The 26,289-nt window shown below is 35.0% G+C and overlaps 4 protein-coding genes across 5 annotated transcripts; 3 read left to right on the top strand and 1 right to left on the bottom strand.

Annotated features, from left to right (window-relative positions):
* The first annotated feature begins 1,503 nt into the window (after nt 1–1,503).
* On the top strand, nt 1,504–2,164 carry LOC114736274 (TMV resistance protein N). Its single transcript, XM_028924057.1, has 2 exons — nt 1,504–1,934; nt 2,047–2,164. Exons 1-2 carry the CDS (start codon nt 1,504–1,506, stop codon nt 2,162–2,164), a joined length of 549 nt encoding a protein of 182 aa, XP_028779890.1.
* Nucleotides 2,165–9,408: 7,244 nt separating this feature from the next.
* Nucleotides 9,409–13,240, bottom strand: LOC114736287 (beta-glucosidase 18). 2 transcript variants are annotated; one of them, XM_028924073.1, is made up of 12 exons: nt 12,989–13,240; nt 12,829–12,895; nt 12,635–12,693; nt 12,468–12,543; nt 12,304–12,378; nt 11,994–12,081; nt 11,377–11,629; nt 11,152–11,267; nt 10,509–10,773; nt 10,298–10,400; nt 10,069–10,177; nt 9,409–9,868 (listed from the first exon to the last, which is right to left on the bottom strand). In XM_028924073.1, exons 1-12 carry the CDS (start codon nt 13,142–13,144, stop codon nt 9,649–9,651), a joined length of 1,587 nt encoding a protein of 528 aa, XP_028779906.1. In that variant the 5' UTR covers nt 13,145–13,240; the 3' UTR covers nt 9,409–9,648. The 2 variants fall into 2 exon arrangements, with proteins under 2 accessions (XP_028779906.1, XP_028779907.1); XM_028924074.1 differs by having other exon boundaries at nt 12,635–12,742; nt 12,989–13,120.
* Nucleotides 13,241–16,088: 2,848 nt separating this feature from the next.
* On the top strand, nt 16,089–18,849 carry LOC114736273 (ABC transporter G family member 9-like). The gene is given in 5 exon segments (XM_028924056.1): nt 16,089–16,160; nt 16,686–17,476; nt 17,551–17,711; nt 17,714–17,889; nt 18,184–18,849. Coding segments are annotated over 5 exon segments (1,866 nt in total).
* Nucleotides 18,850–23,960: 5,111 nt separating this feature from the next.
* LOC114736288 (NAC domain-containing protein 72) lies at nt 23,961–25,718 on the top strand. The gene is made up of 3 exons (XM_028924075.1): nt 23,961–24,246; nt 24,353–24,621; nt 24,710–25,718. The coding sequence occupies exons 1-3, from the start codon at nt 24,066–24,068 to the stop codon at nt 25,265–25,267; spliced, it is 1,008 nt and encodes a 335-aa protein (XP_028779908.1). The 5' UTR covers nt 23,961–24,065; the 3' UTR covers nt 25,268–25,718.
* Nucleotides 25,719–26,289: the final 571 nt, after the last annotated feature.

The following is a 26,289-nucleotide window of genomic DNA, read 5'->3' as shown; positions in this document are numbered from 1 at the left end:
AATTAATTTAAAAAAATAATAAATATTGGAGGTAAAGTAAATTAAGGTTCTATGTTTACAATCAAATTCAACTTTTAATTAGCTCTTATATTAGATTCTAGAGGGAGCATATAATATAATCATATCATATAAAAAAAAAAAAAAAAACACATATATACTTGTATCCGTTCATTATGCGCGTGTGTATATTCTCTAAATTTGTTTTGATATATAGAATTCCATGACCACCACACTACAAGGAAACTGTTTGAGCTGTGACCAGAAATTATCAATTCAAACAGTCAAAGGAAAAAAAAGAGAAGCCCCTTAGTGGCTTTTGACAACTACGTGTCCTAATAGAGACATTGATCGATCAACAACATTGGTATGTTAATACGTTTGACTTGTTGAAAACTTTTTCTTCGTGTCTGCACCTTCGTATTAGTTAAGACGACGGAATGTTCAAACTCACAAGGAGGCAAATTAAATATGAATTGCTTTCCATGCGCAGTGAAACTATTCAACAAGTTTTTAAGTCGCCCCTGATTGATCTAAAAGTGAATAAACAAATCGACAAATAATAATCATTAAAATAAAAACTTCGGACTTACTTTATATATACTACCTCCGGTCCTAATTATAAGAGCCAGTTGACTAATTTGAGGAGATTAAGAAAGTAAGTTGAGTTAGTTATTTGTCTTAAATAGGTGTTGTCTTTTCTAAAATATCCTTGTTAATCAAGTATATTGACTAGAACTATCATTGTTAGAAAAGCTATTTTGAAGAAAAAAAATGTATAAATATGAGAGACAAAGTGGATTAGGGTCTTATATTTAAGACTAAAATAAAAGTCAAATAGGGTTTTATATTAAGGACCGAAGATAGTATTTCTGTTACATTTACATGTTTCATGAATTTGACCTTGAGCCTGCACAGAAAATGAGAATTTATACATAAAGGGGTGTACATGCCTAACTGACTCATAATAATATTATATTCATTTTTTAAATACTTTTAACGATTCAAAAGGAAACCCCACATATGTACATGTGTCTCATATTCATATTCACATTGAGAGAAAGGGACAAACGTCTTTGAAGGGTGCCTGACTTGCTCCAAAAGCATGTAGCCTGGAGGGAGTCAAACGCCATATAGTTATTTCGCTCTGATCGAGATTTGCATATCGTTATATAACCATAAAATATTTTATTTTCAATACGTTCATAGGGTTTCCTGGTTTTCTATTCAATTCACCGGGTAGAACTACCCCTTGAATAAACCACCAAAAGAAAACTTTTAAAAAAAATGGTCCAAAAATAAGAAATGAGGAGGAAATTCACAAACGTCAATATTATATTGAATCTGTTTCTATATATATATTTCACAAACCTCACATAACATACACACAAAACCTTAAAGCATACAGAAAGACAGAAGGTAATATATTTGTCTGGTCTGCATAATTGTTCCCTTTATTTTCCCAAGAAAAAAAGAAGAAGAAGAATGAATCGTTCCTACTCAATCATGAAGCTGGCAAAGCGAGTGATGAAGCCGTGCGATGTGTTCCTGAACCACAGAAGCACAGACACTAAAAAGACAGTGTCCACGTTGCTGTACGACCACCTAAGTAGGGTTGGCTTCAATCCTTTTCTGGACACGAAGACGATGAAACCAGGAGACAAGCTGTTCGAGAAAATTAATGGTGCAATTCTGGAGTGTAAGGTCGGTGTTGCTATCTTCTCTCCCCGTTACTGTGAGTCCATGTTTTGCCTTCACGAGCTCGCTCTCCTCATGGAGTGTCGCAAGAAGGTCATCCCTATCTTCTGCGACGTTAAGCCCTCTCAGCTCAAAGTTCTCAACGACGGCAAGCTCTCCGGTGAGGAGCTCCGGCGGTTCAGGTGGGCACTTGAGGAGGCAAAGTACACCGTGGGACTCAATTACAACTCCTCTAAAGGGTAAGTCCTCGATCTTTACGTCTAAATTAAGTCAATTTAGTAAAACATTTTGATTAAAGAAAGATATTGATTAGGTTTTTCGTGCTCTTTTTCTGGTGAACTTAATATGCAGGAGTTTGTCGGATATTGTGAATGGTGCTTCTGAAATCATCATCAACAGCATGATAGAGGTTGAGAATGAAGAACAGATGATGATGGAGGCGCAGCAAAACCTGCCTATTGCTCTCTGATCTACAGAAGATATGCGCAAGAAAACAAAAACTAACCTCATCGTGTCGCGTTTCAACTGCTGTATTCCTTCGTGTCTGTTTACTGATTAATTATGTATGAGATCTAATACATGTCATCATATTTTATTTGTAATTCATTTATAGCTTGATTTAATTTCACTAATAAAAGCCTGTACACAACACACATGTGGTGTATAACAAAATCTCAGATTCTTTAATAAATTGTTACAGATCTTACTGCTATATTGTCGCATGATCCTTATTGTTCATTGTAAATAAAACGATGTATCTCTGCTAGTTTCTCATTTGCTTCTGTTGTTGTTGTTGTTGTTGAGAAGTGAGGTTTAAATCAATTAATAACTTGTTCCATAGCAATGCATAGGTATTCACTAGCTACTGGCTAGCAATTTAAAATTATCTATGTCTTGTGTGTATTTATAAGATGTATCAATATTCACAGAAGTTGTCTCTTATTTTTTAAACTACGAAAACTACGGGAAAAAAAGTATCTTAATCTAATTAAAAGGCAGGGATAAAGGGAGAGATATAATAAAGATGTGAGAGCTCAACATATATGACTTGGAGTGTGGTGCTGTGAGTTCAATGTTTATTTATTTTTTTTCCCCTCCGGGGGCTGAAAGAAATTAAATAAGGAAAACAATTTGCCATGGTCGGTGAACAATAATATTCTCATCAAAGATAACAAATTGTCTCCTGATTAATAATGCTCTCCAAATCTTTTTGATCGATCTATATATAAGCCAGTTAATTCCTTATAATCACTGATGACGCACGCTTATCTTTAAAAATAGACTAAAATATATATTTGGTCTTTTAAGTTTATACAAGGTTTTAAATTAGTCCTTTAACTTTAAAAAGCATACATTTGATCCTTTAAACCCTAAAATTATTAGGCTTCAATGATGATTTTTTGTAACAATCATAGATGTTTTAAAATTAAGGTTAATATGTTACCATTTGAGAATATTTTATCAACATTTAAGATCTTAATGTTATCATTTTTAAAAAAAATTTGGACTTAAAGAATTAAAAGTATACTTTTTAAAGTTAAAGACCCAATTGAAATTTTGTACAAAGTTAAAGGACCAAATATATACTTTAACCTTAAAATATCACTATATTATTTTTGACTTATGAGAAATAAAAGTGTTTCCAATAAGACGCCTTTCCAAATAGTAGATAACCCTTAATAAAATCTTTATTCAAAGTAAACTAAAAAAGCAATGTACAATTTTAACATGATGTTTCATATTTTCCAAATACGTTAAAAAAAAATACTAGTTGTATGAACTCTCTTTACACTACATCTAACAACCATTCACCACAAAGGGGGAAAAAATGACTTTTGATTGGAACTTTTATACAACATGTAAGATCTAACAACTCTTTACTACAAAAACTCATTATTGAAGGTTTTTAGCGATGACTTTTTATCATCAAAAAGTTACCGTTGTGGCTCATATTGCCAACTATCTTATTTTTAGTGATTTCTTGTAAAGTTTTTATGTTTGGGGAATAAATTGCCACAATTTTTATCCAATTTGGCACTAATTTTTGACATGTTTTTATTAATTAAAAAAAAATTATGATACCATTTGGTGTGTGGGGTGGAGCGTATTCAAACTATCGTCCTTTGTTCTTCTCATTCAAGTCGTTCCTCTCTTGGCAGTGAAATATGTTTGGTTTAGTGAAAAGATCTTGAACTGAATAGAGATCAGTATGAAAAAAATACGTTTAGTACTCAAAGGAAATACAAATTAAACAAAAGCTTGTTTTACGTAAACCATACATGAAACCCAAAGGAAAAAAAAAAAAAAACTAGCTAACTAATCCACGACCAGACTAGAAGCATTGGGAAATAACACAAGAACATTTATGATTGTGTAGCTTTCACTCTTAAGTTTACAGTGTCTTTCCTTAATTTTTAAAGTCTGGAATCCTGTACACATGCATTGGGCTCCTTCTTGGGTTCCTATATTTCGTTAACCTGTATTATTCGGTAATTTGAAGAACCTTAGATCCTGTCGAGTTCATGTTTGGTGTTCGAAAAAGTTCATGTTCTGCTAAAACCATCAACAGCCGATGCGTACAGTAATAGGCAACAATTTTTAGCTCTATGGGTACGGTTTCTGACTGTTGTAAAACAAAAATGTTATAGTGTGATAAGCTTTGACAATAAAATAAATCATGAATTCACAAGAATTGATATCATATATATATATGTATGTATACATATATGTGTAGAGTACCTAGTTATTATAGTTATAAAAAATTTCAATGAAGTACTACCTCTGGTTTTTAATATAAGAATTGGTTGATTAATTTGAGTAAATCAAAGTAATTAGCTTAAGTTAGTTATTTATAATAAATAGGTGTTATCTTCTCTAAAATATCTTATAACCAATCAAATGTCATTTGATGAAACATTTAACATGTGCAGCTACTATAAAGACTATCTTAAATAAATAAATAAATATAATAAACAAAGTGGATTGTGATCTTATATTTAGAACTAAATTAAAAGTTAAATTAACTCTTATATAAAGTACCATAGGTAGCTTAACACGTAAAAATTTAAAAAAATATTTTTGATTAAATAAATATTAAGTCAATACAATCATGATTTGGGGCAAAAAAAATAATTATATTGATATGTACTCTTCTCTACAACAAATGAACAACACTTGAAAAACCACGTACATCTCTCTGCATCTTGTACGCCAAGAAATAATTCGCCAACAAAGACTGGAAAGTTGCATATTTCAATATTGAGACTTTATTAGTGGTCACCCTTATGTAGTTTTCTCAATTTTCCTCAGTCTTAATTCCTAACGAAATGTACCTTTGTGTGAGAATATTGTTGAACAGTCATTAATTTGTCTACATGCTACGATAATACTTGAAACTGTCAACCCATAGGAATTTTTTTATTAAATAAAAAATGAAAAAACAATTAGGAAATGATCATCATGTAAAGTCCCAGAACTTGCTTTAAGATGAACAACCTAGAATATTAAGGGAATTATGCTCATATATGTATGATGAGTTAATTGTACTTAGGAGTGTCTTAAAACGATGTTTAACATAAATTTATTAGGGATTTATAATTTCATAAGTTATGAATCTAATCCACCTGTTTTGATAAGGACAAGAATGTCTTGCCTGACCAGAGGGATTTGAAATTTGGACTAATCAATTTTGAATTTCGTCAGGTGATAATGGAGGAATTGTGTTGGCCGATCACGTTGAGTGTCTGGTAATGTCTATAAAGGCACGACCACATATAGAACTTGTTAGTATGAGAAAAATTGGACAGAGAAAAACTTCAATGGCCAACTTTAATTTTAGGTCCGTTTGGATTAGCGGTGAAAAAAGTAATTTATTCTCAATCTGACTTTTAAAAAAGTGAGATTGAGTAAAAGTTAAATTGGGTAATATGATTTATATTTAGATTGACTTTTATAAAAATTAATTTGTAAAGTAAAAAAGTTGTTTTAATTATGATTGAATAAGTAAGTTTAGTCTGCAAATTGACTAAAATGGGTATGACTTTTATTAAATAATAAAAAATGATTAAAAATATGAGTTTATAAAATATAATAATTTTAAATTTTATAATATGAAGAAGTTATATTTAATGAATAAGATGTATTTAAATTAGAAATCATAATAATATGAAAATTTTCAAACCAAATAATATTACATAATTAATTAGATGATATGCTCTGCATAATTTATATAAACATAAAATGAAAAATAATATTAAAAATTAAAAAATTATAAAAACTATTAAAAATTATTTTCGTTTAAGAGAATATTAAAAATAAATAATTAAAAATTAATTGGGAAGCACAATGAATATCTAGAGAAGCATAAAATATCATAAATATAAGGGTAAAAATGTCTTTTTAACTTCAAAGGCTATTTTTACATAAGTCATAAGTAAGTTTTAGGTGCTTTTGTAATCGTGTTTAAAAAAGTAACTTTTGACCCATAAATCAGGTTAGCTAAAAGCTGTGACAAACAACTTCCAAATTTACAAACTGATTTATCACCTCTATAAATTACTTTTCTCCTCCTTAAACACTTGCCAAACAGGCACTTTAACATTTTCCATCGGTCGCATGTTTATATCCCTACACATATTCCATGTGTTTAAAATGCAAAATGCAAAATCAATACTCCAAACGTTAATTTTCTTCTTCCTACCTTTTTACTTTTTTTTTTGTTCCTTCATTCATTCATCCATTTTGACCTATTCAATGAAGTTTCAACATTTGTAAATCAAACCGTCACGTCCTCCTTCATTCTCACCCCAGCTGTCATTATCAAGAACAAATCACACGAATAAATCAAAGCCCTTTCTCGAGAAACTACGGTTTGACTTCATGATCTCACAATATAATGACAAGGGTGGCCAGTTTTTTCTTTTGCTGAAACATACTACTAATATAAGAACTAATTAATCAATTTAAATATATTAAAAAAATTTGTTAAATTAGTTATTTGTAATAAATAGATATTCTTCTCTAAAATACCTTTGCCAATCATATGTATTAGCTAGAACTATCATTTGATCGGATTTTTAATATGTGCAACAACTATAAAGACTGCTTTAAAAAAATATATATAAATATGAAAGATAAAGTGGATTAAGGTTTTATATTTAAGGTTAGATTAAAAGTCAAACTAGCTGTTATATTAAAGACTGAATGTAATATTAAAGACAATTCTGTTTAAGGCATTGTCGAGCACTAAATGTGATCATACCTCTAAGCAAAAATTCAAAAATTGATTCATCATGTTATGAGAGACTAGTCCCTTCTGTTGGACTTACTTTAATTGGCAAGGGTGGCTAATTTTGTTGATGAAACTTGCAAAAGCATAATACTCCTCCGGTCCTAAATATAAGACCATTATACTAGTGTATATAATGGTCTTATATTTAGGACCGGAGGAGTAATACTTATAAGTGCAACAACTATAAAGACTGCTTTGAAAAAAATGTATAAATATGAGAGATAAAATGGATTGAGGTCTTATATTTAGGGTTAGATTAAAAGCCAAACTAGCCCTTATATTAAAGACTTCATGTAGCATTAAAAATAATTCTCTTTAAGGCATTGTCAGGTACTAAATGTGACCACACCTCTCAGCAAAAATTTAAATATTAATTTATCATGTTATAAGAGACCAACTCCTTCTATTGGACTTACTTTAATTGCCAAGGGTGGCTTTTTTTTTTTTTTTTTTTTGCTAAAGCATCGGTATCTTCCTATTAGAAGCAATCCTATTTGAGACATTGTTGGGCACTAAATGTGAGTACCTCTCTCAGTAGAAATTCGAACCTTAGTTTACCACGTTATGAAGGACTAGCCCCTCTCGCTAGACCCAACCCCTGTTCGTAATGGGTGGGTAATTTTGTTGATAAAACTTGCAAAAGCATATCAATACTTATAAGTGTTATGTCTATGGACATAGTCAGGCCCAAATCTATGGGCCATAGCTATCTACCCATTCTAAATTATTTATTAACGATTACATGAAATACGGAAATTTACGCCGTTTTTTTTTTGCCCCCTGTGGGAGGTGGGGTGGGGAAGAGGGCTGTTTGGCAAAGTATGTCATAATGGCAAGACTGTTTTCTTCCTACTACACAGGCAGATGATAAGTATGATGGACAGGTGGCATGCTGTTGTTATCTGCAATGTCGCCATTATCATCGTTTCTGTATTTCCTGAAGATTCTTCACGTAACATTGGTTCATCTTCATCAGTTTGAGACGGCGGGTACTCCGGAACGGATTCATTGGAGACTAACCTAGTTAATTTAAGACTAGTTTAAGGTAAAATTCTGCGAGTGTTTTGTTATCAGTTTCTTCTGCAGAATGACACGTGGTTCACAGATGTAATGTAAAGTGTAATCCAAAAAAAAATAAGAGATGCAATGTAAAAACATTTACTTGTTAAAGAACCTTATCGTGTTAGTAATATTAGTTTCGTATTAGTATAGATTATTATGAGTTAATCATGAATTGATGGTAGAATCGAGATGAAGATGAGTGTGTTTCAGAGAATTTTGGCGGAGTGCGGTTGCCAGCAGTTTAAGACTAGGTCAGGGGGGAAAAAAAGAGAGAGAGCTGCGTTTTAACTTGAGTTTTCCAGTCACAACAAAAGCCCAGATATCTGTTAAACGATACAAGGAGCAGCTTTTAAGACTTAAGTTTCATTCACACAAGAAAAAGAGAAGGAGAAATGTCAAATGAAACATGGATTACAGAAAAAGCTACATCACGCATCTTGTTCATTTTCTGAAGCTGTCATGCCAAGAAAACAAGCGAAAGAGAGTAATCAAGTGTCTGATGGATGTAGCAGAGATTAGTATAAAGAAGAGGAGTAAAGATGAGAGGAAGAAAGAACCAAAATTGGTCTTCTTTCTCTTATAATCAGGCGAATAGCTGATTTCATAAATTCTGTTATCTCCGCTGCATATCTCAGCATCACTGGCCTCAGAAATACGCCCCATAAAGCTGCCATTGCGATCACTACCTCTGCCCCAAAACCCATTCCTCTTTTTCTCTATCCCTCTCCATCTCTACACTAAACCTTATCTATATTTATGTCATGCTAGAAGTCTTTTAATTTGTCTTCTTTCTCGTAGGTCATAATTGCCAACTACCAGTCTTTGTGAACTGTAAGAGTGAAACTAGTTTCGGTCATTTTCCTTTCTTTGATTAGTCTAAAAAATCTGAGTGGCCATGAAGGGCTATCACCTTCATCCAACGGTAAGAAAAAACTTTAATGTTCCCAATTCAACAACTGATATAGACATAGTTCTCTTGTTAACAATTTTCATTCCCTTCACTGCGTAGCTAAATCCAGGATTTGACAATCCATGATTTGCTCTGGTAGGGAACATGTGGTATGTGATTGAACATATTGTCAGAAATTAGTTCTCGATTATGCTAATTCTTTTCAGAATTATTCTGCTGGAAAAAACACGAATGACTTGTTATGAATAAATAAAAAGGACGAACTAATTAAGGCGTGTAAATTAGCGTTAACGCCGGTGAACATAAACATATGGTGCAATCAGAAGCTTCTTACAAAGAAATTTGAATGATGTGCAGAAATTTGCGTTTACGTTCTTCGAAACTCTGGAAACTGTGGGAAAAGTTCTTTGGCTGTAGGATAATGCGGTTAAAAAATGACAGGAGGGCATAATTTAAACATTGTGAACGGGCGAAATATTATATTGGGGAAGATAACTCCCATTTAAGGCTTATACATAGATTAATCAGGGGTGCGGATGACTGTACATAAAAAATGCTATTTCATTCGTTTGAGTAGTATAGTACAGTGGAGTCATAATTTGCTAAAGTAGAGGCCTTCTTTTAAGATAAAATGGAATCAATAATCTTAAAACATTGACAACTGTTCAACGTGATTCAAAGCCAGCAATCCTCATATTTGTTCCTTCAGATCTTGCTTGCTTAAGTCATTTTCCAAAGTGAGGGTGGAGAAATTGAGAAAACTTGAAAACCATTTGACAGAAATCTTGGGGATCCGCTCAAGCGTCTGTCGTTTCACGTAGTACAATCCAAATCTTGTTCCATAGCCATCTACCCATTCGAAGTTGTCCATCAACGACCATATGAAATATCCTCTTACATCTGCACCTTTCCTGCTCATACACAACAGTCATCCTTTAACAATGTGATTCTCAAAATGAGCAGAAATTCTCAAAATTTCAGACACATTTTTTAAGGGACCTACCGATGATAACGTATCTAATCATACTTGGTTTGTTTTATTTTTTGCCATTACATAAAAAATTTCCTCAGAATGAGACCAAGAAAATCCCATCTCATAGTGGTCACTTACCTAATGGCTCTTAGCAAAGCTGCAAGATAGGCTTTGTGGAACTTCATTCGGTCAAAATCTTGTAGAAAATCATGCAATGCAGCATCCTGTTTGGGCGGTGCAGAATATCCTGAAACGTTTTACGGCAGACAAATCTTTTACTAGTACACAGAATCACATACAAATGAACATAATAGAAAAGAACCTTCTCTAATATCAATTATATTCTCTTTAGTGCAGTTTCATTCACCATTTTCTGTAATGAACAAGGGCATATTGGGGTATCTTGTCTTCATGTAGTCTACAATCTTTTCCATGCCTCTTGGAACCACAAAGAATCTTGGCATTCCTGTCTGTTTCGAACAAATATTATCTTTAATCCAATCTAGACTATATCAAACACTTGAGTTGAGTGACCAACATAACATGAATATTAGTGATGGCATAGCAGAATTTCATACCAAATCACCTATTGGAATGCCATCTCTGAAGCCGGTAGTTTCCAGAAAGCCACGTATTGCATGGTCCCCTGCAGGGGAACAAGCAGAGGAGCAAGCAGAGCAGGAGCAATCTTTGACATAGAGAGTTGAGTAGTGATTCATGCCAATGAAGTCCAAGCTTCCTTTTATGAGACTCTTTTCATTAGAAGAGAACCTTGGCAACCGGCTTCCAAGAATATTGCGCATCTCAATAGGGTAATCACCAAACACGAGGGGATCAAACACCCTGCTTGTTCCCAGAATAACAAAGGAAAAACAACGTAATCATAATACATGTTGGGATGATTGGCATGAACATAACTCTTCAATTTTTTTTCCTCTAACAAGACCAGTTCAATTCTTGACTGGGAAAAGGATTTTACTAAATTGGCAATTTGGTTGCTAAATGGTAGGCCTATTTCGCTATAGTGACTATGAAAATTAGTGAATCTATTAACGAATGTCTAGAAATAATAAACTCGTTGAGTGTTAGTCTTTTAGTCAAGAAGCCAAAAGTTGCAGAAGAAAACACATAATAAGTGTTAATTTTTTCAGGACTAATTTGTGCAATAACTAATTTTTGAAGACTAAATAAAAAGGTATAGACCAAATTGTTACTACTTACCAGGCAATTATAAAAGCCAAGGCTCTATCCGCAGCTAGTCTATCACATTCTTCATCTCTGAGAGGTTCATACATGAATGTATTTGCAATAATCCCAACAGTTCCACCTTGCTTAGCCTGAACCAGCATCAATTTCAACCCTTTTAATCACCCGTATTTCTCTTTCATCCTTATACCTAGAGAAAGACATGAACTAAGCTCTCAGTTAAGGTTCATTTGTCATTACCTGAAAGTGATTGCGGTACAAGTGAACAGCCATGGCATGTGACAGCAAAGCGTTGTGCATGGCAATAAGAGGCTCAGCATCAGAATTTCCCACAGAACAGTTTCCAAAAGGAGGTGAACAATGACCTGGGGGATATGTTCCCCTTACATAGGCCATTTCTGTAAACAGGTTTGGCTCGTTGATTGTGGTCCAGTACTTCACCCGATCCCCAAAGCTCTCAAAACAGATCTTGGCAAAATGAACAAAATCTCTCCTGCACAATGGAATATGCAATTATTAAAATTTTTACTAGTCTCTGTTAACTTATGCTTTTGCATCACCAGAAGCATAGGAATTCTTCATTCTAAGTGGCAATCACAGAAGATGTGATATACCAGAATATTCTTTTAACATTATACATTGCCAACTAGAAAACAAAAGCCATTTTTTATTTTTATTTCTGCATATTCAAATATGATTAGTATTTATATATTTAGAGTATATGAGAGTATTTTCATAAAGATTTTAAATTTTGACTTTAGAGTATGTTTTGAGGATATCAAATATTTATGTAATTTTAAGAAATTGATTTATTTTAGGCTATGTTTTATGAATAAAGCAGGGGATTGAGATTTCACTTTATCAAAGGACTGAGCCAACCACCATATCTTTCTTCCAGTTCTTGTGGCAGGTCATGATGATGCATTGTCACAAATGGCTCTATCCCTGGATTACGCACAAATGCCGAGCCCAGGATTAGACACATCTAATAACAGCGATGTATAGCAAAGGGAAAAAATATTTCCCTGCAAAACATTACGCTACAAAAGAAAGTTGTCCATTTATAATTGAAAATCTCCCGTCATATCTGACACAAGTAGTGGCCAGCATGTGTAATAAATGCTTCGTGCTTTATAGATCACAACTAAATCAAAACTGTTACTGCACCTCTAAGCAGTAGGTTGTCTATAATCTTGTTGTAGAACATAATCCCTTTTGCATTAATCCCACCGTATATTCCTCCTGCAACAGCTCATAAAGACCAAACTGAGCATATAATTAAGAAGATAAATTTAACTTATACTATTAACTAGTTATGGTGAGGTGCTTACGGGGAAGAATCCTCGCCCATGAAATGGAAAAACGATACGCGTTCACCCCAAGTGAAGACATCAACTCAATGTCTTCCTGCCCAGAAAAAATGTTTCGAAGAGTGAGGTACATAATTTGAAGAATAGACAAGAGTTAACCGCAAGAGTAAAGGGAGTAAGATTAGTACCAAATAGCGGTGATAATGATCATCTGCTATGTCCCCATTATCGTTATGTTTGATCTTTCCTGAGGATTCATCAAATGGAAGGGTGAGTGTTTTGTGTTGGTCACAAATCTGTGCTTGAATTTGCATATAAATCAGTCCACCACCGTGGAAAAGAACCAAACAGGTTGGCGGCAAATGAAGATCAATCATTTTACCTGGTGTGTGACTGAAAACATCCCAATTGGTCAGCCCCTTGCCATCTTCCAGATATGCTCCTTCAATCTTGGTAAATAAAAATACATGAATTTCAGTAAATAAGTAAAGAATCGAGAGTGAGACATTTCATCAAGGCAGAGATTAGAAGAAATAGAGTGCCTGATAAGAGGAAGTGCTGGTTCCAAAGAGGAACCCTTCTGGGAACTGAGACCTGTGGATTGTATCCTCACCCCCATGAGAAAACTGGACCAGAAAATGAACAGAGCAAAGCACAGAGAGAACTAGGCAGAGCTTCGTGTCTAGCACTTTCATCATCCTGATTAGATGAATACAGGAAAGTAAAACATAGAAAATGCACGACTCGCATGGACTGAACCTAAAAGGAGAAAATAGAAGCTAGAAGGCAATGAATGCAAAAGCTTTACAGAAAAAAGAGTATCAGAACGAAAGTAAAAATAGGCCCCATGGACGTTAATTATGGTTATCAGAATTAAAGAGATATGGTTTCTGGCGGACTAGGGGTTTCTATCAATTTCTCTGATAAAATTTGTGAAGTGATCCCCAAAATATTAATATTTTATATTTTATAATTCACCACGTGGCGTGAGGAGCTGGACTCCAATAAATTGTTTTTAATAAAAGCCTCACAATCATTGGAAAAATCGATATAACCTCCCCATCATTTATTAGTAGTTGGCCGTGGCATGGGATAGCCGCAGTTTAGTTTAATTTTGATCTGAGAAACCTAATTAATTTAGTTTAACTAATTAATAACTAACCGTTGAGCCTTTATAGCACAAATCACGTCCCATAACCCCACGTTTACACCTTTAACTCAAAAAAAAAAAAAAAGGACAAATTATTATAGCCGGCAATCTAGCGGACCCGTCGTGGGTCATTGGGTTCGCGCCACAAATCTGGACCGGCGTGTGGTCGCGGCCTTGGAAAACGACATCTATCAAAAACCAAAATAATTGAGTGTAGATATTGCTGTACTCCTCTTATTCTTAATATAAAACCTAATTAATTTTGATCCTAAATATAATATCTATCTTTTATATTTATCAATTTTTTTAAATTACTCCCATGGATATTCCCTCAATCATAATCAAGTAAGTGAGGAAAGGAAAATATTAAGAAAGATTATTATGGTGTTTTAGAAAAAACATGTCATATTTCTTATAAAGAACTGACTTACTAACTTCTTTAATCTAATCAAATCAGTTAAATAAGTCTTATATTAAAATCAAAGGAATATCAAATTAAACTTTTTCTCTTTTTTAAGGGATCATTTAATTCAACGGTATGTCATTGCGAAGCAGATAAGAATAACAAAAAGCAGAGGCACGGTATTGGGATAGACTGGAGATATATAGAATAAGCGCTAAATATGAGAAAGGAAGGATATGAATACTACTTGATAAAAATGATACAGCATGAGCTTCGGATTTGTTGCTAGTGTTTCCCTATTGTTGGTCCAAGTAAAGAAAATGCAATTCTGCAGAGTTTGAGCAAAGCTCAAATTTCAGCTTTTCCTCCTTTATCACTCAAACCAACCATGCTTGATCTGTTAATTACTATTTTTTTAGTTGCATTATTAATAAACATTTAGCTGAAATATGGATATTGAACTATAAGGAACCCACATATGCTCCTCTAGTGGAGAGTAATCAGAGTAAACTTTTTTGTTTAATCTAAATCACCTCATTAAAGAGTGTGTGTATATATCATGTAAGAATAAAGTTGAAAAATTATTAAAATTTAAGACAAAATTAATGAAATTTAACTTTTTCTTAATTTAGGTGAAATATATTTGAAGTGCATTGCAAATAAAATCTTAAAATAAAATGTGATGCTTATCTACATGAGTAATTAAGAACTTTTAGTGAGCGATGAGTGAAAAATTGTTTCTCAGCATAACTACACGCATAAGTAATTGACAATTGTAATTAATTTATCAAGAACAAGTTCCTTCTTCAATGAGATTTTAATTTAATGTGATATCGCAAACACACACAGAGACATAAAGAGAGAGATTAACGTACGTAATGTTTTCCAATTAAAAAAACACAGAAAGTTGTCGAGTCTTTTTTTTTTGGCCCCTCCCTAAGCTCTCGCCAAATGATTCCGAACTTTTCTAGTGTTTTAGATTGGAAAGTCAACTAGAAAAGCTATAAGATTCCTAAATTGTTCATTTCTTTATGTTGAGAGAAGCGGCAAAAAGAATTTTTCTCCCTAGTGATTTAGCAATTCATATAGAACCACTCGAATTAATATTGTTTTATCATAAATCTCCTACGTTTATCAATTAAAGTATAGTTTGTTGTCCCACAAAGAGGTTTATTACGTGTTTTGAGTTTTGGCCCACCTGCTTTAATCGTTCAGTTTCTCTTAAAATAAAGACTATACAATCAAAGTAAATGTAAACAAAAAGAGATTGTCTGTTTATCTAACCCGCAAAAAGTTCAAAAAAATGGAATATTGCTATATAACTAATAATACCAAATATTTTATATCAATTTCACTCAAGTGTCTGTTAGTTTAAGTCATATAATCTTCCTTTAATTTCATGCATATACCATGGCTATAATTAAAGAGAGAATATGAGCTTCGATGAATTTAATCCAATTTATACTAATTTTATTTTGGGCTATTAATTTAGAATATTCTTATATATAATTAATTAATGGGTAGAACAGATGCCAAAAATAATAATAATAAAAGCTCATGATCAAATTGAATGACGAATCTAAAATATGCCATGCTTTTACAGAAGCATCTTTCACTTAATTACCAAAACGTACGAACGGAACATATTGAACGTACATATATATACAGAAATACAGAATTAGAATTGAAGCCATGTGAACCCATTAAAGAAGACTAGGCAGCAGAAGCCAATATGAACACAAGAAAGTTTCCATTCATCAACATACATGGAAAAGTACTGTAAGACAAACTTATGTATTAATATTGGCATCATATATACATTTATGTACAACTCCATCTGGTCACGTCACCAAGGTAAAAATGTTCCTTCAAGAATTTATAGTACGAAGCACACCATGAACACGTAGACAGTGAGATCAGCTCTTTGATCCCTTATTAGTTATTGCCATTTCCGCCATATGCTTTCTTTTATAAGACGGACACAGTGAATTGAAGAGGTCAGCTCGAAATCGAAAGATCATCAACTTATTAAGAGTGTGCTTTGGAAGAAGAAGCAAAGTAAGAACTTGGAGCAGGAGAGATGACAGACATGGAGGCTCAAACTAAATTCAAAGTTCCTGATAACTTTCAGGAGCGGAACAATCTTCCTCTTACTGTTAAGGTATAGTGTTGTTCATAATATGCTGGGCTTTTAATTTTCCTCTTTACTCTTCTCTTGGTTCTGCTAAAATAAACCAATAAACTCAAGATATGTTTGGATGCCTACAGAATGTTTCTTAATCCTTATTAATCGATGAACGGAAACAGTACGCTCTCAAGTTATAGCAATGAAGGTTATAATTTCTTAAGGCTCTGGCTGTAGTCAATTTCTTTATGTAAGTGCACGGAATTATAAACACACGATGTTGATTGTGAATAAGAAACGCCGTTTTAATTTTCTGACAAAGACGTTTTTCACTTGATTGAATTAATCAAACTGATATGAAAGCCTTTTATTTGGCCTTTTTAGATAGTTTCTCGTCTTTTTTTTTTTTTTTTGGTTTTCTGGAAAAATAAGCCATGATATCAATGATATGGTATTTCTAAATCCATATTTGAGGATAATTATGGTCAGATTTTCCTTCTAAGCATTCTTATGATATATATATAACTGCCTGTGCATACAGTTTGAGGATGTGGTGTGCAGATCAAAACCAAGAAAGATGGATTGTTCAACAAGAACACAAAATCAGAAGAGAAAGTGATACTAAAAGGAGTGTCAGGGATAGTGGAACCAGGCGAAATGCTAGCGATGTTAGGACCATCAGGAAGTGGCAAAACGACACTCCTAAATGCATTAGGAGGCAGACTCAAAAGCAACTCCAAACTGCAAGGAACGATAACTTACAACAACAAACCCTTCTCAAACACAACCAAGAGAAACATCGGATTCGTCACCCAAGATGACATCCTCTACCCACACTTAACTGTCACTGAAACCTTAGTCTTCACAGCCCTTCTCAGACTACCGAACACTCTCACCAAAAAAGAGAAAGTCTTACGGGCAGAAGCTGTGATATCCCAGCTAGGGTTAACCAAGTGTAAGGATAGCATAATAGGAGAGTCATTGGTAAGAGGGGTTTCAGGAGGAGAGAGGAAGAGGGTCAGTATTGGGCAAGAGATGTTGGTAAACCCCAGCTTGCTGTTTTTGGACGAGCCAACGTCTGGACTTGACTCAACCACAGCTCAAAGGATTCTGTCCACTCTGCGGGAGCTGGCTAATGCCGGAAGGACCGTGGTTATGACCATACACCAACCTTCAAGCAGATTGTACTACATGTTTTGTAAGGTTTTGTTGTTATCTGAAGGAAGCCCTTTGTTCTTTGGGAAGGGTTCTGATGCCATGAACTATTTTCTGAGTCTTGGATATGCCCCCACAGTAGGCATGAATCCTTCTGATTTCCTTTTGGATCTTGCAAATGGTATGTCTTCTTGTTCGTTTATTATGTTCAATATATCATATATGAGCATTGTTGAGTTCTGTAACTGTTTATCTTTCTAACTTGGGTGAGTGGGGATTTTGCAGGAATTTATACTGATGAATCTTGTGAAGACCATGCCTCACTTAAGCAGACGTTGGTGTTAGCATACAGGCATGACCTTGAAGCACAAGTGAAGGAAATGGTTCGTGCAGTAAGTGATTTCGGTAAAACTGGAAGTAGATTTCAAGGGGAGAATCAGATGGGTGGGCGACAAGTTGGTTTCAGCAATTTAATGTGTTGCTCAAAAGGGGAGTGAGGGAGAGAAGATACGAGTCATTCTCTGGCCTCAAAGTCACTCAGATCGTTATGGCGGCCATTATTTCAGGACTTCTATGGTTTAAGTCTGACATTTCGCACTTGCAGGATCAAGTAAGAATTCACTAATTGTTTCCGCAATTTAAAAACCAGAATTGGACCTACTCTGCCCAGTACTTGCCTATGATGAAAAAGGGAAAGAGAAAAAGTGAACAAGTATTAATAATTTCAAAAGTCAGCCATGTTTGGCAAGTTATTTACTAATCCTCTTTAAGAAGGTTCACAGGTATTAAACACGGAAACTTCATATCGGCTACTCCACATTTTTGTTTAGTGATAGTTTCAGTTTCAATGATCACTGATAAAGTTTCCAATTAACTAAAATTTTTGTTGTTCTCTGAAATGTAGACCGGTCTCCTATTCTTCATAGCTAGTTTCTGGAGTTTCTTCCCAATGTATCAAGCCATCTTCACATTCCCACAAGAAAGGACAATGCTTGAGAAAGAAAGATCCGCTGGAATATACAGGCTGTCCTCTTACTTCATCTCAAGGATTGTAGCTGACCTGCCCATGGAGCTTGTCCTTCCCACAGTTTTTCTCATCATATCCTACTGGATGGCGGGCCTCAAACCCCATGCCCTGAATTTCTCGTACACACTCTTCGGCCTCTTACTCAATGTGCTGGTCTCACAAGGCCTAGGCCTTGCTCTCGGCGCAATTGTGATGGATCAAAGCTCTGCAAGTACACTTGGCTCTGTGGTTATGCTGACTTTCATGCTAGCTGGGGGATACTTTGTCCAACATGTCCCTAAATTTATAGCTTGGATCAAGTACTTCTCCATCAGCTACTACATATACCGACTGTTTGTAGGGTCTCAGTTTGAGAGTAGGGACACATACCCCTGTTCTGAAGGGCAGTGTTTGGTTGCAGAATTTCCTTCTATAAAGCAAATGGGGCTGGATCCGGAGGACCAAGTGATTGCTGCTTTGGCTCTAGTGATAATGCTGATAGGTTTTAGACTCATAGCTTATTTAGCTCTGATGAGGATTGGGGTGACTAAGAAATTTGTCTAGCATACATTGACTCTTCCGTCCTGACATCTCATTTCCTTGTTGGTTCTATTGTAGCCTTAAAATAGAGCTATAGGCGAAACGCAGTAATAGTTTATCCATGTTGTGTTTTCATTAAGGGGCAGCATATGTTGGCTAATGAATTAGTTTATGAACAGATTTGAATTTGGGTTCTTTTTTCCTTTTTCTATTTGTATTGGAAATACAAGTTTTCTTGCTAATGGGCTTTGGGACAAACTTCAGAGTCAGTAGAAGCTTGAAGGCCCATATAAATGAGCCCATCCAATATAGACAAACCAAACAGAAGGTCTTTGCTCAAGAGGTCATTTTATGGTAGGATTCACACTGGCTTAAAAAGAACAGGGGTTTACACTTTTTGACATCTATATTCAAATGAAAAGACTGTTTATATATCAGCAATGTGGAACTGAATTCTGTCTCTCTTATTGGAAGTTATTAATAAAGCCATAAGAAATTTCCCTTTGTTTCATCAAATTTGACCATAAACAATGAAACAGAAAACCTTCATTGGAAGCCGGCATGTCACATGGGAAAAATCATCGCCTTTTGGAAACTACGTACCAATGTGGCGGTTGAATTTAGGCTAAAAAGTTGAATGTCTCGGCAGAAAACTTGTGGGGTTATTTTCACACCATACCACAACATATCTTTAACTTCTGCAAGGGCTAAGTTTTAAGTAGTGTTGTTGACTATTATTACATATTTAGATGTGCTTGACTTGAATTTTAAGTTTAACCGGCCGCCTGTGTGTTAGTCAAAAGACTCGCGCCCATTAATGTTCAATTTCAAAGTCAATTTTCCAGATCGGGTTTGCACAGAACAACAACGTTATTACTAGCTGGTCATGTGATTGATTATATATGGATAAGCAAGACAATGGATTCGTAATACCCCATTGTGACCATTCAACGATTGGATCTGATACGAAGGAGGAAGAAATTGTTGTAAGCCTCTGTTTCAGCAACAATGGATTCAAGTCTTAGTTGAAACTTGGTATTAATTAGAGTTGATATATAGCATTCAAAATAGAGGAATTTGAAGCAATTTGTGCAGTCCTCCACTTGTAAACAGTTGAGTATTGGTGGCCCTTTCCCTTCAGAATAACTTGAAAGCACAGTTTATAAAGTCCAATTAATTAATGCAAAATACAAGCACATAGTTTAATTTAGTTTTGGGGAACAAAACATTTTGTAAGTATTTATATTTTTTTTCTCAACTTTTTATTTGGTATTTCTATAAATGTTTTTTTCTCTTAATTAGATATCTAATTTCGTTGTGTTAACCCTTTTGTACAAAATGGTGCTAACAAAAGAAAATTACAGGACTAACTATATTAATTGAGTAAAATTAAAATATAATTAATTAAGGAAAAAATTAAAATATCAAATTAAAAATTAAGAGAAAGTAATATAACTAATAAAATGATTTATATATTATTTTTTATTGCTTTCCGATCCTAGCAGTTTCCCCAACCTTCCGGGAGTCAAGCACACGCACGCATCGCGTACGCGCGTGCGTGCATCTCCAATTAAACCATGCTTCTATAATTAAGAAATATTATTTGGCAGGGCCAACTTTTCCCATTAGAAAATGCAGATTCAAGTTTATGGCCTCTTGTCCATATACATATGTATATGTTTATGTTTATTTACTATCCTAGTATATTCATGTGAACGAAACCCTGTATATGTTGCAAAGTCTCCTTTTGATTCCGACCAAAAACAAAAGTCTCCTTTTGAAACTTAATTATTGCACGTGTTTTATTTCTCTGGATTTGGCCATTCACCCTCCTCCGTTTCACATGTCAGTATTGGAAAAGGGAATCTAAATTCGACCATGAACTTCTGATCATCTTCGATTTTATTTTTTTCCTCAGAAGACACGAGTGTTGCATGGATTATGAACTACATGTAAACTTTAACTTAGGGTTTTTAATAATCAGGCATCAAATAAAAGACATATACAAATGCGTAATCTTATATACTACCTCCGGTCCTAATTATAAGAGCCAATTGACTAATTTGAGGAGATTAAGGAAATAAGTCGAGTTAGTTATTTATCCTAAATAGCTGTTGTCTTTCCTAAAATATCTTTGCAAATCAAATGTATTGACTATAACTATTATTGTTAGAAGGGTTACTATGGAAAAAAAATGTAAATATGAGAGATAAAGTGGATTGGGGTCTTATATTTAGGACTAAAATAAAAGTCAAACAGGGTCTTATATTAAGGACCGGAGGTAGTATTTTGTACGTTCAGGATAAAAGTTGTGCTAAGTAATCGTAAACCAGAACAATCAAAATAAACAAGTTAACGTAATAATATTGTCAGTTGTCAAATTATATATGTTGGCTCCCAGTCTAAGCTTAGGGAAATTAAATAGAAGAACGCCCTTTGATTGGAAGAATTGGCATGAAATAAATTCAGAGAATCTATCGAAATTACACTGAAGAAAACAATATTCAATTTGGGAGGAAGTTTCATATATACCTGGAAATTAAGTAACTAAATAACTGTATAAAGCGTAAAAACTTGTAAAAAGTCATTCATTTGGAGGGCTAGAAATTTCAACCATATAGTGCGTTCAAGTCAAGATATATAAGGCAGAAAGCATATGAGAAGAAGATAAATCAAAATAGATGAAGATTCAAGATATATACACAACTGATGAAAAAGGGAAAGAAAAATCGAGTTTTAACACTTATTGGAAGCAAACCTTTTGACCAATAGTGTGCAACTTGCAAAACCTTAATCCTAGGTAGCCTCTTGTTTATTTGGTTAATTAATTATTAAATGAGTCCAACATTGCAACGCACACAGACATTAGTTGTAATCAAAAGTTCGTACAGCACAGTAGAGACTAATAATATATACAATAACAAAATCAAATGTCAAATTGGGGTTACCTGCTGCAACGAAATTGAACAAAAAGTAGGTGACCTGAATTTATGGGTTCCATTTTGAAGATAATCAGCCACACAAAAAAAAAAAAAACTTGTGCAATTGTTTCACACAACCATGCATTGAGCTAAGATGATGTAAACCCAATTTCTCAAGCTACATAGCTCTAGGGGATACCCTACGTAGTATACTTCAATAATCATCAATATTTTCACATTATTGGGCCACCCAATACAAAAATCACGTAGACTTTTTCTTATATAGCTGCATAATTGTCAAACTATTATCACCACATACACGTGTGAGCATGCATACGTGATCACTCGCTTTTCAAATGTCTAAGCTTTTATTTATTCATTTTTTAAATCGAATAATTAAGCTTGTCCCTATGAATGGAATATGCTGCTTGTTTGGTTGTTTTCCCTTTGAGTAATATAATAATCAAGTTGGGTACGTGCAAGTCAGTTTTTTCAAAACAAGTTCTCAGCATACTTCTCTTTCACTTCTTTACAATTAATTTCTTATTGTTTATAAATTATACCTTGGAGGTATTTATAATTTTAATGCACTTTTTATTTTTATTAATTATATGACTTTTTCTTTTTTTCCCCCTCTCATTCTTTCTAATTTTTTTTCATTCTTGCTCTGGCACACTCATTATCTCTGTTAATAAAGTTGTATGTATATATTTTTTGGCCAAAAAGGCGTATATATATTTGAGAAAAAATAATATTCATATTTATTATTTTCAACTAATTGCGGGAAACAATGAGGAAAAAAGCCTATAGTTACATATTACATTTTAATCTTTTTTTTGGTTGCCAACGAACATATTATATTTTAATCTAAAAACTTAAAAATTATGAGTTTAGAGATCATTTTGCTAATAAATCTCTTTAATCTAAGTTTATTCATATGAGATTTTTTTCACTCTCTTACATTATGAGAGGGTTTGGTTGAATTAAAAAGTACTTTTAAAATATGCTTTCATGCAAATTTAAACAATCTCTTCTTATATGTTTATTTTGTATACAGAGTTAAACACTCCGTACATCAGGTCAAATGTATTATATCAGCAACACTCCACGTAGTGTTGAGTTGGGTTACTTGGGAGATAAGGCTTTAGTTAAAGTTTAATTAAAATTGGGGTAGTGTGGGGGAACGCGCGTTGAGAAAACTGTGAAAACGTCACATAAACCAGGGAGAGGCATCGAGAGCGGGAGACCACACAATAAAAAAGCTGACCTTGACCGACCACGTCACCACCTATCTTTTATGCGAAAACTACGGGAGAGCCAAATAGCCAATGGCAACTTTATGAGCGTGCCAATAATTACATGCTTGTAACTGTAAGTAAGCCTGGGCGTGGAGTTTGAAGAGTGAAAGAAACACCTAACCTGAAAATGAAGCCCCCAACAGCCCGAAGCGCACATCCATCCCGTGCCACGTGTCTCCCAGTCCAGATTCCACCGCACCATCCCTTTCTACGCGGGTCCTTTTTCTCTTCCTATCTTCTCACAATATTCCAAGCCTAACTCTCGCTCTCCCTCACATGGACCGACACGTGGCCGCACGTGCCGGTCCCTCCTCCCTGCCTCTAGCTCGTGAAAAATAACTTTCTCAATGGTTTTTATAATACGCGCTCTCTCTTCTGTCCATCCACAGTCCACGATTGCGCCCGAGTTCCGCCTTAAATATTTGTAATATGTAAAAAGGATCAAAAGCGGAAAAATTTTGTACGGGGATCATAAAATTGTAGTTATTTTTCATTGAGGGAGAATAATTAAGTATAAAGAATTAGATGTAAAGATCGGGATTCCCGCAAAACCCCGTCTTGGAATACTCCTTTGGCCTCAACATATGTCCTACTTTATTTTTTCCCGTAATTATGAATAATATATATTCAATGAAACAATGACATGATATTTATGAATTTTAAATTTGAAAACGTATTTTTGTGGGTGGGCTTGGCGAGGGGTTTAAAATACATTGCATCTGCGAAGCCGTACCTGAATCAGATAAGATCGACGCCGGACCTTTTTGTAATGTGGCTACTTGGCATATTCTGAGAGGTTAGTGAGTATTAATTCAGGTGGGACCCACCCGCCAACAGTAAGACAAAGATCACCGTACTTATCTGGGTCCGAATGTCCCTATAAATAACGACCCCGACCCCTCCTCAACTAAAAGGAAAAGAAAGAGATTTCATTTCACAAAATCTCGAGCCTCTCTTCTTCTTTCATCCCGTCCTCACTTAGCGCGTTGTTTTTTCTCGTGTACAATCACAAGAAGCCAGGATGGGAGTTCCAGAGACAGACCTGCTAGCTCAACTGAGTCTGCCCCCGGGTTTTCGGTTTTACCCGACGGACGAGGAGCTTCTGGTTCAGTATCTATGCCGGAAGGTGGCCGGCCACCATTTCTCTCTACAAATCATTGGCGAAATTGACTTGTACAAATTCGACCCATGGCTTCTTCCAAGTAATCACCTGCTCCCTTAACGTCCCATACAATAAGAATATCCGTCAAAGCAAACATTTCTTTTCCAAAAATTACTAACGGGTCTGTTTTTCTTCAAAATGTACAGGCAAAGCCATTTTTGGTGAGAAAGAATGGTACTTCTTTAGCCCGAGAGACCGAAAGTACCCGAACGGCTCCCGACCCAACAGGGTCGCCGGGTCGGGGTACTGGAAAGCCACCGGAACCGACAAAATCATCACCACCGCTGGTCGAAAGGTTGGCATAAAGAAAGCTCTCGTTTTCTATATTGGGAAAGCACCCAAAGGCACCAAAACCAATTGGATCATGCACGAGTACCGCCTCCTGGATTCCTCCCGAAAGAGCGGAAGCACCAAGGTGGTACAAGTTTAACATCCTCTGTTTTTCGTCTGTCTTAAGTTTCTGTGCTCAGCGCCGTAATTCGGTTTTTTTTTTTTTTTGATAGCTCGATGATTGGGTTCTGTGTCGGATATATAAGAAGAACTCGAGCTCCCAGAAGACTGCGCCTATGATGGTTCCAAGCAAAGAATACGAATACAGTAATGGGTCGTCTTCGTCATCGTCATCTCACTTGGACGACGTGCTGGAATCGTTACCAGAAATCGACGATCGGTATTTCGCGTTGCCACGTGTGAACTCGCTGAAGACGTGGCAGCAGGAGGAGAAGCTGAATGTTCAGAATCTGAATGGCGGTAATAATTTCGTGGAGTGGGCCAACCCGGCGGTTCTGAACTCGGTGGCGGAGTTCATTTCCGGGAATCAAGCGCAGACCCAATCTCAATCTCAAGGGATGGTGAATTACAGTTCCATGAGCGACGTGCAACATGTCCCGTCGATGCGGCCGCTGACGGTGCCGGAGGAGGAGGTCCAGAGCGAAGTGAGTAATTCCGGGTTTTATCAGCAGCGTTCAAATGGGTTCACGCAGGGGTTTGGTAACTCAGTGAACGACCCGTATGGATTCAGATGCCCGAATCCGACCATGGGGTTCGGATTCAGGCAATGATTTAGACTGGGAAGATAAAGTTGAAAATTGATAAATGCAGGGATGGGAAAACCGAAAAGGCTACAAAAAAGGGAACTTGAATGTGTAAATACTTTGGGGATTCTCTTAGCTAGCTAACAGTTTGGGTTGGCTGTGAGATTCCAAAAGTAGAAAATGTGGGGTAAAAATACAATTTTGGTCGTTAATTTCGGCGAAGACATTGAACGGATGGGGGGGCATTTTGAGTCCCAAGAATTTATTAATTAGTTAGGATATGTAATTAAATTATCGGCTGTTTGGCACTCAGCCGCATGAACCATGTTGTAGTTACATGCATTTATACCAATTGTGTTTTCAGTGTTAGGTTTCGATGTTTATATTTATTGCCGTAGTGACCTAAGGTTTATGAAACGTGATTATAGGCGCGTTAAATTAATAATATTAATGTATATTAATTTTCCTTATTGTTCGGGAAACATTCCTTGCTTCTTCTTTTTTTTTTTTTTTGATATACTGTAACTAAACATTCCTTGCTTCTTATCGTTACAAATGTCCAAGATGCTGTGAACAAAAAATATTTGGACATAGGCGCACAACACGTTAGAAGGAAATTTGAGGGGGAAATTTCAAATGACATGAACACTTGGAGAAGATGAGAAGTTTGACTGCCAATAAAAAATGGGGGGAATTAATGGAAGGAAGTTTGAATATACAAGTAGTGTTAGTAGTGAGTGGGGAAAAAAAAATAAAGAAGGAATATAATTGCGTGAAAATTGAACTTACTGCAAATTAATGTGGATAGAGTTGATTGAGATATGTTGCTTTCCGCCTATGGGAAAGAATCAAGCACTTCCCATTTTGTATCGTTTATATATTATCAGGAAAAAAAAAAATATCGTGAGATAGAGAGAGAGGGGCCAAAAAAAAAAAAGAAGTTAAATGAGGAAAGAGCACAAGGACATGGAAAAAGACAGGGAAAGGATCTCTACGCGTATTGATAAATATCGTCACAAGTACTGTGTATCGGTTTTGTTTTCATGTGT

This window comes from Neltuma alba, unplaced genomic scaffold, assembly GCF_004799145.2.
Source record: "Neltuma alba isolate B1F8T4 unplaced genomic scaffold, ASM479914v2 tig00013325_pilon, whole genome shotgun sequence".
Lineage (NCBI taxonomy): Eukaryota > Viridiplantae > Streptophyta > Magnoliopsida > Fabales > Fabaceae > Neltuma > Neltuma alba.
Note: the sequence above shows the minus strand (reverse complement) of the source record. Positions and strands in the feature narration are given on the sequence as shown.